This window comes from Lactuca virosa, chromosome 8 (assembly GCF_052849685.1).
Source record: "Lactuca virosa cultivar CGN04683 chromosome 8, Lactuca_virosa_CGN04683_v6, whole genome shotgun sequence".
Taxonomy (NCBI): domain Eukaryota; kingdom Viridiplantae; phylum Streptophyta; class Magnoliopsida; order Asterales; family Asteraceae; genus Lactuca; species Lactuca virosa.
The window spans coordinates 40,890,188-40,904,140 of record NC_136433.1 but is presented as its reverse complement, the minus strand read 5'-3'; the positions used below and the strand labels follow the sequence as shown (position 1 = coordinate 40,904,140).

At 29.3% G+C, this 13,953-nt stretch overlaps 1 protein-coding gene and 1 pseudogene across 2 annotated transcripts; one reads left to right on the top strand and one right to left on the bottom strand.

Annotated features, from left to right (window-relative positions):
* The first annotated feature begins 8,234 nt into the window (after positions 1–8,234).
* Positions 8,235–8,888, top strand: LOC145130277 (fasciclin-like arabinogalactan protein 21; annotated as a pseudogene).
* Positions 8,889–12,263: 3,375 nt separating this feature from the next.
* Positions 12,264–13,736, bottom strand: LOC145133676 (uncharacterized). Of its 2 annotated transcripts, XM_079068616.1 has the most exons (5): positions 13,639–13,736; positions 13,019–13,256; positions 12,768–12,940; positions 12,615–12,698; positions 12,264–12,495 (listed from the first exon to the last, which is right to left on the bottom strand). In XM_079068616.1, exons 2-5 carry the CDS (start codon positions 13,207–13,209, stop codon positions 12,404–12,406), a joined length of 540 nt encoding a protein of 179 aa, XP_078924742.1. In that variant the 5' UTR covers positions 13,210–13,256; positions 13,639–13,736; the 3' UTR covers positions 12,264–12,403. The 2 variants fall into 2 exon arrangements, with proteins under 2 accessions (XP_078924742.1, XP_078924741.1); XM_079068615.1 differs by having other exon boundaries at positions 12,768–13,256.
* Positions 13,737–13,953: the final 217 nt, after the last annotated feature.

The following is a 13,953-nucleotide window of genomic DNA, read 5'->3' as shown; positions in this document are numbered from 1 at the left end:
GACACCAAATATTTGATGCATTGTTAGACACCATACCCTTTAATAATATTTACAGTTCATAATACCTTTTAATAATTTTTACAGTTGATAATTTTAATAATATTTCCAAATGTATTTGTTTGTTTAGGGTGTTGCAATATCCTATAAGAATTTAGGATCAAAACAAGAATTGTAGTTAGAATAATTTTATATGGCATATAGATTTTCCGATTCTCCTATAATATTTTAGCCACATACGATAATTTTCAGAAAACCAAATCTGATCCGCCTTCGGTTAGGCTTAATATCGCCAGGCCCATTTGTGGTTTGGTTTATTCTCCAGAGTCCACACACGCAAAGTCCAGGGCCCCAGTAATGTTATATTGGATTTATAATAATCACATGACGAGAAACTATAAGAAATACATATTAAAAAATGTTATATTAATATAAAGAAATATTTAAACAATGTTTTATGATGATCAGTTGAATTTAATCTAGAAATTATACGTGATGTTGCTACTAATCTAATAATAATTAAAAAATACAAAAAGATTAATATAACAATAATAAACAATAAAAGACAAACAATAAAAAAATGAAAAATAAAGACAATAAAATATAAAACAACCAATCAAATAAGCAAATAAAAGGGAACACAAATTAATCCTAAAAAGATAATGGTTTTTCTTAAATTTCTATAATTTAAATGTAGTTTTTATCAATACATTAAAAAATGTATATAATTATAATTAATCAGTCGATCAATTATTTGAGGACACGTATCTAGACCCAGATTGATAAGTCTTTATCTATCAATAATTCTAAGAAATTTCCTATGATTTCCCTGGTACCACTTGATGACTTTTTAATCTAGGCATAGTTTAAATTTCCAATTCATGATTTTAATAATATTTCCACGTATATTTGATTGCTCAGTGTGTTGAATATTCTATAAGAATTTAGGATTAACACAATAGTTGTAGTTGGAATAATTTAAGGTTGCATTTGATGTTTAGTTTTTGATGTTTTTTAAGTTGTTGTATCTAATAAACTATACTAAAAGAAGCTTATAAGCTTTTAAAAAGTTATTAGACCTTTATTTCAGGAGTTTTTTAAAAAATTTCTAATATATTCTTAATTAATTATCAAAAAACATATTTTATCGAACACAAATTTTTATCAACTAACAATTAGTTTTTCAGTTACGAACTAACTTTCCAGCTACTACGTCAAACATAACATGAATATGTCATAAAGACTTTCGAATTCTCCTGGCATACTTCAGACACATAAGTGTTTTTTAGAAACTTCTTTAGCAATTTAAAAACATTAAAATTATGATATTTTTTAGCATCAAATAATTTTCAACTCCTGTATATCACAAAACATCAAATTAAAACATATAAATTTGATACTAAAATAACAAAATAACGTATTCTCTCCAATATTATATTTTTTTTTAGAGGAATTGTCAGAAAAATCCCAATATTTTCGAAAAAGTTTCACTTTAGTCCAAAAAAAAATCGAACAGAAAAGTCCCGATTATTTGAATTTGCATGATAATATGTCATTTCCTGTTAAAAGAAAAAAAAAATTGTTCACTTGAGCCAAAATGAAATAATCGAGACTTTTATGTTCAAAACAAACTGGGGCTAAAGTGAAAATTTTTCGAAAATATTGGAACTTTTCTGACAAATTCTCTTTTCTTTATAAATAAATTTCTATAATTTAAAAAATCCCAGGTCATTATGAAATTCAATAAGGGACACTCATGACTCATCTATGAGGGTGTTTGGCGAAGCTTAAAAATAGAGTTTTTTTGACTTATTACCGGTTCCACACTGGTATAAGCTAAAAAGGTTGTTTAGATAAAAATAACTTATATCTGTGTCATACCGGTAATAAGTCAAAATCAATAAGTAAGAGACGCCTAACTTATCAACTTATAAGCTATAAGCTGAAAAGTACTTATGATTTTTCATAAGCTAAACACCATCTATGTAATAGAGTCCATACCACCATGCAAATATGTACACTTTTAGACAAAATATACCTTGTAGGTCGTACGAGATATTTTGAAAGCTCAAGGACCACAAATGTAATTTTCATATATTTGTTTCGATTATAAAATACACCTCCACCTCTTCTAATAAATGAAACCTAAAAATAACACGTGTCAGTTTTTTAGAATGTTTCTTTGACACGTGGCATTTTTCTATGATTTTTATTATTTCTTTTTTTTGGTAACAAATCAAATTCAATTTAAAATTTAAAAATACAAAATCATATCCTAATAACATTATTATGTTTATTTTGCTTAACAAATTAATTCATAATTACTTACAATCGATAATATCTTTGTTTTTTTTTAACATTTACTATTTTTTTATCTATATAAAATTTTTAAATATACCGATCGTGGTTTCCACGGGTTATAACCTAGTGATTATGATAAATAATAACAATGTATTTATATTTATTTTACTATATTATATAAAAAGGTATTTTTTATTTCGTCATATCTAATTAACACTCACATTGATCTTTTAATTTCTTTTTAATAATAAAAATAAGTTAGTTAACTAGTACTTAAATAAGTGCAAAAAACCCTCTATCTAGACATCAAGTTATGACATTTCAAATTAGTTAACAATACTAATTAATTATAATAGTTGGTTTTATACTAAATACATTGAATGGTTTTAAAACTTGTCTTTCTGTAACTTTTTAACTATAATAAAAAAGATATATATGTAATATATCTATTCTATTATTTATATATTTATTGTAAAATAAGCTAGTTTCTTTGATCCTTGTAAATTTGAAACCGTCACACATCTTAAATTTATCTTTTAACTACTATAAATCAGAAGACTTTTTAAATAATGGTTATTAATTAGTTCATCAATATGACATAAATGCAAAAAAGGTTGTTAGTATAAAAAAGACTCTATATTATTTATCTTGGGGGTAATTCTAAAGGCACGAATAAATGTATATATGCACCAATAGTTATTGCAAAGCAGTCTTCCATCAATCAATCTAGTAATCCCAAAATATAAGGTTATTTTAATTTTCAAATTTTGTCCTCGTACTTTTATTTAAGTTTCAAAATTTACATTTTTGTTTTTGAGTAAATTACATGAATGATCCCTATGGTTTGGGGTAATTTAGGCGTTTGGTCCCTAACTTATTTTTTTAACTCGGAAGGTCCTTACTATTTATTTTTGTTACGCGCTTGGTCCCCATTATTTGTTTTTGTTACGCATTTGGTCCTTGTCTTATCAAAAAATATTATTATTTAAATATGTAAAATGGTGGGGGTAGATAAGGTAAGGTGAGGGGTGGGGTTGGGGTGTGTTTATTAAATAATTTAAAAAATCAAGGGAAAAATAGTCTTTTTAGGTAAGACATGGACCAAGCGCTTAACAAATACAAACAATAGAGACCTTCCGAGTTAAAAAAATTAGTTAGGGACCAAACGCCCAAATTACTCTAAACCATAGGGACCATTCATGTAATTTACTCTTTGTTTTTTAAAATTTTATTTTAAACATGTTACTATAAAGTATTATTAAAATTAAAGAATTGTATAATAACCAAAAAACTGAATTAACATATGCAACTGACCCATACTAACAGAACCATTTTTAAAACCGATTATTCAGTTTCTATTTTTTGTTAACTAATAAGTAGTGTCGATATTTGTCTTATAGGGAAACCGAATCGATAATGTTATATATTTTATTATATGTAAACGATATATTTAATATAAATTTATATGGTTTGTTAAAATTATTTTTGTATGTGATTATTGTTAACCGATAATCTTATGATTGTTCCTAGTGATGGTAATAACTGAAAGAGTTTAATCACTGGTACTTACTGAATTCGATGTCATTAAAAGATGCCAAACTGGTTTTAAATACTAGAGCTTACAAAGAGATAAAACAAACTATCGCTAGTAATAAGGAAAAGCTAAATAAACGGAAATAGCATAAGACTTGGTATTATCACGTTTGCAAAACCCCACTTGACTTGACGCAATCAGCTTTATTTGAATTCTTTTTATTCTTGAACTAAAAACACCTAAACTCCATCAATAACGTTCAACATGGCCAATAACTTAACATAATTGTCTAGTACACATCCCTGTTAAAAATATATAATTAAAACAATATGTATTATTTTCTATAAACTATGAAAATCCAACACTGTTTGAAATAATATATATGTATAGTAAATATAATTATAGCTTATACATGTATGTATTTAATATATATTTCAAAACATCAAAATATTTTATATGAATGTGATTATATATATGTTAGGAAGGTTCGTGCTAACCATGACCCATGGCTATAACAAAAATGAGATCTTAATCACTTACGTTAAATGAAAGTACAATGTTATAAATTTCATTGTGTCACCATCTTCTTTATTCGGTTTCGTTATTTTGTCAAAATTGTTTCTGGTGTCTTCATCTCTTGAAAAAACAAGATTTAATTACATGTGAACAAATTGATCATACATGAAAACCTTATGATTAATACATATAAAAATAATAATAATAATAATCGTATTTTTGAAAAATATATATTGATATTAATCTTAATTTGTATAGATTTAAAAATTAAAAGTCATAATATATTCGATTTTTTTTTAATAAAAACATCATTTTAAAATGAATGGTCAACATTCGTTCTAAAAAATCGATAAAAGTATCATTTTAAAATAAAAATATCATTTTGCTATATATTATTATTATTATTATTATAAATAAAGATAAAATGACAAGATTTAAAAGTTAATGGGCCAATATATATTATTGTTATAAGTTATAAGGCTTTAAATAAAAGTGATTGACAACAAAAATGGATTGGAACGAAGGATTTCAAAGTTAAAGGGCCAATATATATTATTGTTATAAGTTATGAGGTTTTAAATAAAAATAGTTGACAAATGAAATGGATTAGACGTACGCTCAAGGTAGAACTACTAAATTTTATGCCCTACACGAATTCATTCGTGTATTTAGGAGTACCCCTTGTCTTGGAGCGCTTTCATTTTGAGTCGAAATTCTAGTATGACAATATTGATCGAAACACAAGTGATGTCTAGAATGCATGATGTGAACAAAATCACTACTACTCAAATCATGTCGTAATGAATGGTTTTGTCACCGCACAACAATCTATTTTAAAATACTAACTTCAATATTAACTTTGTTTATGTTTTATACTTTTTTCAATCATTTTTTTAAAAGTTTTGTACTATATTTGAACTTACAAAAAGAATCATGGTTTTGTTTTGTTGGATTATATGAGAGATTAAGTTATTGTTCGTGTTGTGGATGGACATATAGAGATTGCTGTGGGTCACGATGGCAGGAATATCATGAAAATTAGTAGATCGGTGGAACCAAGATCAAAGATTATACACATTTTTTTAATATATTTTCTTTCTAAATACATTAATATAGTGTAATGGAATAATAACCATCATTTCATATGTTTTTTCAAGTATATAGTTGTATTAGAAATCTGAAATTGATATTAGTTAGATAATATAATTGCTGTAAGTAAGGAACATTGATAAATTTGTCATTGGAAAACCAATTTTGGAGCAGTCGGGTAGCAAAGAAAATATAATTGTTAAAAAAATTATATGTAACTATTTATTGTATCCAAATTATTGTTGAAATATTAGTTGTATAAAATATATTTTCTCCCCAGCCCCCTTTTATATATATATATATATATATATATATATATATATATATATATATATATATATATATATATATATATATATATATATATATATATATTTTGTTGAAATATTAGTTGTATAAAATATATTTAGTCCCCCCCCCTCATATATATATATATATATATATATATATATATATATATATATATATATATATATATATATATATATATAATAAAAAGATTTTTAAGTACAACATTGATTTGAAACTTTCATGTGTTTTCATTTTCTGTAATGACTTTTCACTTGCTTTTTAATAATGTTTATTAATTGTTTTAATATCAAATATATTATATATACTCTTACATGTGACTTTGGATTCTATATTTTTTTTTTTTAGTTTTTGGTTTCTGAAACATCTCACTTTTGTATAGCACTTTGTGCATCTTCTATCTTTATGATGTCACACACCTTGGGACATCCTAGCTTTAACAACATTGCACCACACCTCTACACTTCTCCTAGCTATATACATTTAAATCTCTATGGGTTTGTAAATTATAATTCATATTACATATAATAATTGGAATACTTTTTTTATCAACCACTTATTTGTAATGGTTTTGAGAAAGAGCTAATTTATAATATTTGAATTCATAACAGGAGGTTCATACTATTAAGTTTAGTGACCTAAAAAATAAATTTTGTGTTATTGGTTGTCATTTTAAGTCATTTTCCCTTGTTTATACTCTCCATTGTCCACACGCATAAAGTCGAATGGCCCAAATAATATTAGTCCTCAAAGTTTTCTAAAGACAAAATTGCAAAAATGGTCATTGTGGTTTTCCTATTTTCTGTGACTAAGGTCCAAACGTTTGAAAAGTTATAAATATGGTCATTTTCAGCTAGTTTTATCATGAATTTGATCCCAGGAAAACATTAAATGTCTAGTTTACCCTTTTAATGTCTTTTTCCTTTTATTTTTAATTATTTTTACAATTTTTGTTAATAAAAAAATAGAAATAAATTTCATTCACACCCATACCCTTTTGTCTTCTTCTTTCCCTTACCCACGTTTGCCTCATCCCTCTCTTCTTACACTTGCATATCTCTTCATCGTTTCTGATGACTCTCTACTAAGCTCAAAAGATGAGTCCCAATAGCAAGAACAATAACATGTCACGTGCATTGATTTGATCTCGTTCCTAAACCTAAACAACGGTGACGTTCACGATCGTTGGGCTGCCACCCCTTTTTGTTGCCCCACCCCTTATCAAGGACCTCAGAAGCTTCCACCACCATCATCGCCTGAGAAACCCTAATCCCATTATCCATCTTTTGTTGAAACATGCAAATCGCTAATTTTTTTAGTTTCATGAAGATGAAACTCGAATCATAAATGCTTATGAATCTGACAGGTGTATCATGATCCTTTTATCAAATTGATAAACCCATTTTATTTGAGTTTGATTATGGATTCAAGTTCAAACTGAAGACCAAAAAACTTTCTTGAAATTAACCATATCGATTCACCTCATGTATATCAGTCTTCAAAACACAATTCAGATTCTCAATCTATTTCATCGTATTATTGAGGTATTTTGAGAGATTCATCTTCCCCTAATTTTTTCTTGACCTTCAAAAATCGACCCGAACCCTATAATGATTTGTTCTTGATCTAGAATGATTTATGTAATTTTTCGTCTCTCACATTGTTGATTTAGGGAAATTAAACTTTGACTATCACATTTGAGTTTTTTGGTGCATTGCATATTGTAGAGATAAAAAAAGAAAGAAAGAAAGACGAGAATGAGACAAAGAGAGAGAGAGAGAGAGAGAGAGAGAGAGAGAGAAAGAGAGAGAGAGAGGATTTATTTCTACTTTTTTATTGACAAAAATGGAAAACATAATTAAAAAATAAAGTGAAAAAGAAATTAAAAGGATAAAATAGAAATTTCCAGTTTTTCAGGGACCAAATTCACAATAAAACTAGTCGAAAAGGACCATATCTGCAAATTTTAAAAGGTTTGGACTTTAGTCATAGAAAATGACAAACCACGTGGACCACTTTTGCAATTTTATCTTTTCTAAATTGCTAAATTGAGACTCACCCCCTATGCTTCATCATTTCATTAATTGCACTTTAACCCTCTGATTCCACTTTATATTCTATATAGTCCAAGCTTAGAATTATCATATAAATATTTTAAGACAAAACTGCAAAAATGGTCCCTATGGTATGCATTTTTTCTGAGGTTTAGTCCAAACCACGACTTTTTTTGGCTTCGTGGTCCTTTTGAGCTAGTTTCGTTGCGGATTTTTCCCTTAGTAAACTGAAATGACTTTAATACCTTTGGGGTATTTATTTTCTATTTTTCTTTCATTTTTTTTAAATCTAATACTTATTTAAACAATTAAAAAATAAGAGTCTCTATCTCTCTCCTCTCTCTCTCTCTCTCTCTCTCTCTCTTTCTCTCTCTCCCCCTAGACCCACTTTCATTTACCATCACTTCTCCGATCACCGATAAAATTGATTTAACTTCATAGCCACCTTCCTACGCATCTCATTGGACCTCTTCCTATCAACACCAGAAACCACCATTTTTACCATTCCTTATTCCGCCATTTCCAACCTCTCAATCCTTCCTTACATGACCAAACACCTCCTCGCCTTCCACATCTCGCTGGAAAAACTAACACTCCAAGATCTGTTCAAAAACCCATAAAAGCCTGCTCACTAACCTTGATTCAACACCATAAAGTTTCAATCACAAAGAACGATAACAAACATCATGTTCTTGAAGTCAACAACGTGTCGATTACTCACCTGAAATTGTTACTTCAAGGACCCATCATTCATGGCGTTGCAAGTTTTTTTGCTTCCTTCCATCTTAACCAAGAAAGTATAACATTACCGGCGTGTGAATCCGGTGGTGGTGGTGGTAGTGGTCGTGGATTTATCAAGAACAAGGAAGAATGGGGGAGAGTGGTGAAATTTCTGAGCTCATCCAGATTCATGTCGTTTGCCGTTGGATTAAATGATTCAGGGGATTCTCAAAGATTTTCCAGATTTGGGTTCTGTGTCAACTAAACTCAGTGATGCAGAACCACACAGACAAGGTCGAGGGTTCGATGGTCATGAGATGGGATCGAACTACAAATCAAATTACACAGAATATGAGGTGATTTGGTGAATCAAAACCACAAGGATCCGTTCTTTCTTGGGGGCAGGGCGGGCTCACACAAACGACGATGAAGAAGAGGAAATGTACAAAACTCCAAACAAAGTAATCGACTTGTGAACGACATGATCCAGAAACAAGGGTGTTCTTCATCACCATCTTTATCTTCTAAGGTCCATAATGACGAATTTAAACGAGGAATTATGGTGGGGAAGAATAAGGTGGGAGGTGGGTCCAGATCCAGTACACCGACGTTATTGACGGAGGGAGGTCAAGGTCGTTTTTCTCCAGGACACTAACGACGACACTTAGGGGTGTTCGTTTGGATGGATCGGTTTGATCCGATCCAATCAAGTGAATCCAAATTGATTTCGGTTTTCAAAACATGGATCCGAATAGTCCAAACTAAATTCAAATCCGATTCGATCCGAACCAATTATAATTCGGTTGGATCGGTTTTTATAATTCGGTTTACAAAAACCGAAACATTTTAAAACGACATATAATTATAATATTACCCAACTTTACATAAGAAGCAAAAACAAATTATTTAATTGTGATTTGAAATTTATAAACAACTAATAAGAAGATATATTATAGTTAAATATTTTATAGGCAGAAAACTTTTGAGAGAAAATGCATATTAATGTTTTTTTTATCGGGTGAAACGTTTTGAACCTATTTGAAAAAATAAATTACAAAATTAATAAATAACTATAGATATATCTTATAAATAGATAAATTATAAATGTTTATTCCGTTTTTTGGACTATTCGGTTCTGATTTTATAAACCAAAACCAATCCGAAATCCAAAATAATAATTCGGTTTTGTTGAAAACCCATCCAAAAATCCAAATATCCGAACCAAATAGTCCAATCCAAATTGTCCAATTGGATAATTCGGTTTTATCCGAATAGTGAACAACCCTAACGACACTAAGGGAGATAATGGGATGTCGTTGTCGGAAAATATGGAGACAAGGAGGATTACAGAAAGAGAATGAGATGAAGAGAGTTGAGAAAAAGAAAAATATGCATTGGTTCATCCATTTAAGAAACCATGTAAATCAGACCCACAACTCAAGAACACGTAAAACCTTTTACCCCAGTTTCAGCTTTGTAAATAGATTTCCAGATGTATATGTTTTTCATCTGGCTTTTTGGAGAGATTTTGGTTTGACTTTGGAAGGATTAATCTGATTTATGTATCGTTTGCATTTGAACATCATAGGTTAAGAACATCTCTCTAGGGCATTGAACATGTAATGGGTCTTGAAAATTTGTGTGTATGTCAGAGAGAGAGAGAGAGAGCAAAGGTGGCCACCTTCTTATTTTTTTAATTATTAAAATAAATAAATTAGTATTAGATTTAAAAATAAATGAAAGAAAAATGGAAATAAATACCCCAAGGGTATTATAGTCATTTCACTATTCAAAGGGACCAAAAACACAACAAAACTAGCTCAAAAGGACCATGAAGCCAAAAAAAGTCGAAATTTGGACTCAACCTCGAAAAATATGCATACCACAAGGATCATTTTTGAAATTTTGTCAAAATTTAATGGAAAAAAATCACAAAAACAACCATTTTTTCAAGGTTGTAGAAATCGGGATTAATCATGGATTAATCGTTTGGCGTTCTCCAACCAACTAGGATTAGGGGTGCTTGACGAAAATTATGGATTAATCGGTCTTGGCGAGATTAATCGGTCAACAAAAGTAAAAAAAAAAGTCAAAAAAAAAAATCAAAAAATCAACTTTTGTTTTTACTCCAAAATTTTCAAATTTTCAAAATTTTAAATATTATACCAAAATGTTCATATTTTCGTATTTTCAAATTTTCAAATTACAAATTTTCTTATTTCCTAATTTTGAAGTATTTGTTTTTCTTAAGATATATTAATCTTTGATTAATTCTAATATTTTATTAATACTATATGGTCCCCGATTAATCCCCGTCAAGACCGATTAATCCCTTAACCCTAGTCGACCGTCGAGCGATTTTTACAAACTTGTTTTTCTTTTTTTTTTTTATCAAAATAACCATTTTTTACTTACTACTCAAAACAATCATGTTTTTTTGGCTATTGCAGCATTTTATGCTGCAAAATAGTTTTTCAAAATGTTACCACTACAAAAAGAAACTTCAAAAAAAAATCATACATTTTTCAATGAACAATTTCATAATATATAAATGTGTATCTTCAAATTTCAATATATATGAATATTTCTAAAAGAGAAATAAGATTTGTGTGTGTTAGTGTGTGTTGGGGGCATTTATATAGCCATCTCGCGGCATAGTGATTTCTCACTAGACCTGGTAAACCTGTCGTGTCGTGTCGTGTCAAGACATTAAACGGGTTGAAAGGGTTTGACCCTAACCCGACCCGTTTAATTATCGTGTCATGCCGTGTCAACCCGTTTATTTTCGTGTCGGGTTTCGGGTTAAGATTTAGACCTTGTAAATATATTGTGTCATGTCGGGTTGAAATATTTTAAAAGTTAGAAAGTAGGAGTTGTGGAGGCAAAAAGGAAAAAGTGAAACACTGGAGTTATGAGATGGAATGACAAAATTTATAGTAAGTTTAGAAGGAAAAATGAAAAAAATTAAAGTTTGGGAGAAAAGGGATAGGTGGTGAGTATGACTAAAATTAAATAACTTTGAAAATTTGAATATTACTTCTAATTATTGAGTTTGGTCCACTACAAGTCTATAATATATAATATATTTATAAAAATATGAGATTTATTATAAATAATACTCCCTCCGTCCCAAAATTATTGTTCACGTTTGACTTTTAAAGTCTTTCCATGTCAACTTTGACCATAAATAACTTTATTTGTGTTATATAATTTTTGATGAAACTTATAACAATTAAAATACATTTAAAAAACAATCTATTCATATATCTTGCATAAAAAATTATATAACAAAAAGTAAATTATTTAAAGTCAAAGTTGAACAAAAGAGACTTAAAAATTCAAACGTGGTCAATAATTTTGGGACAGAGAGAGTATATAATTAAACGGGTCATATTCGAGTCATCTTCGAGTTGAAAGTCTTGACCCTAACCCTACACGTTTAATTATCGTGTCGTGTCGTGTCAACACGTTTACATAAACGTGTCGAAATCTCTGACCCTAACCCGCTAATTTCGTGTTGTGTCATGTTTTGTCAGGTCTATTTTTCACTAGGCTCATCAGAAAATATGTAATTATATTGTGTAACAAGTCAAAAATATGGTTATTTTGTTAAATGCCTCCATCCAATTTTTGTAATTTTTTCAAAATATATTTTGGAAAAAAGTATTTTCTTCATAACGTTGCAACATACTTGTCGATTTTGGCATATAGGATTATAGTAAATGATGCTTATAAAGTTATAATGAAGCTAATCAATTAGAATCTAACCTAAGCTTTCACGAATTAACAATTAATTAATACATAAAAATTATTTCATCAAACAACAAAATTTTCCAAACAAAAATTAATACAAAAAAAAATGTGGCATACACTGATCTGACCTTCAGTTCTTGTGCTGTGTTATTGGCATTGTATTTCGGGTTGCCAAAGGCTTCCCCAATATATTTAATGCTTGCATTCGTTGCATTTCTTGTCCTTCAAATAGAGAATATAAAAAAAAAATATATAAAAGGAAAAAAGATAACATAATCATTTATATTTATAGTAATAAACTAATAATGATTACAGATTATATACAGCATTGATTTTCGTACCTTCTTCAATGGTGAGCTGAATTGCTCTTTTTTCTAACTCAACTGCATGTCTGCTAAGTTCCAATGGAGATAATCGCAAGAGCACTGTAAGATCACAACCATCATAAGTCAAACCTTGATTTTCAGGACAAAAAGAATTTAAATTCAACTTACACTGAATATTCTCTCTATGATTAGATCCATCACATAGCTTGATGAAATTCTGCAGACGAATGAATCTTTCTGTCATCTGATCATCATCATTGGAAACTTTAAACCGAGGAACAGATGTCTTTGAAGCGATGTAATTTGGATGCGTATTCTTCCCATTTAACTGGCTTACTTTCCTGCGAGGGTAATTGAAATGTTCATGTGCAGTACTGTTATTGTTCAAGAGAGAAGATGAAGAGTAGTCTGGTGTATGCCTTTTGATTCCAGATATTTTAGCTGAATCCATGAACGATTGTCCCTCAACTGGAAGCAAAATTGCGGGATTTGTGTCGCGATTTACGTTACTATTATCTCTCAGTGCGACTTTTTTGGCTGCTAAAATCGGCTGTTTATGGAATGCGGTTGCGCCGGTTACATCGATCGTGTTAATCTCGGAATTAATCATTTTGATTATTCTGTGATGAAATTCTACACAAATTCGTTTAATCTGACCTGTGGACAAGATAAAATCCATCAATGAAAAACAAAAGTAATCAATTACTAATCATTTCCATAGATTAATACGAATTATAATTGGGGGCGATGAGTTAATTTTGAATGAATTTGACTCGAGGAATATTGCCCTAAACATGGAACGGAAAATTATCACGATTCATAAATGTACGAATCCAAGAACAATGAGAGACAAAAACAAGCTTCGAATCACATTCAGATCCAAGTAAATTAGGAACTAATTTCTCTGAGAATCGAGTTTACACAATTGTAAGTAAAAAGAGGCGAAATTTTCGAGTTGAAGAAAATCAAATCCCTATTTACAAGAAGATGATATCGATTTCAAATTCAGTTTGAACTAATAATTGACATGAAGATTTACCGTTTTTAGCTGCAAATTCGCCCGATCCAAAGGGAAGAAAGAGAGACGGCGCGAGTTAAATGACATTGGGGGTATTCAAAACAAGGTTTGGCTCCAAATGAAGCCCAACAAAAAAAAGTCTAAATCCATCTTTTTTCTTTTTTCTTTTTTTTTTCCTTTTTTTACCCTTTTTTGAATTTTCAATTTTGGAAGTTTCCTAATGGGTGATTGATTTTCTAGACCAATGATATAAATAAAAGTAAATTACATGGTCCATATGGTTTAGGGTAATCTATTAGTTTGGTCACTAAAATGTATTTTTGTTGTGTGTTGGGT

Excerpts from the sequence above, each read along its gene's own strand:
- LOC145133676 (XM_079068615.1), bottom strand. The coding sequence starts at position 13,209 with ATGATTAATTCCGAGATTAACACGATCGATGTAACCGGCGCAACCGCA. Across the intron at positions 12,699-12,767 it reads TCATAGAGAGAATATTCAGT|TGCTCTTGCGATTATCTCCA; the intron begins GTAAGTTGAATT and ends GTGATCTTACAG. Across the intron at positions 12,496-12,614 it reads TCAGCTCACCATTGAAGAAG|GACAAGAAATGCAACGAATG; the intron begins GTACGAAAATCA and ends CTCTATTTGAAG.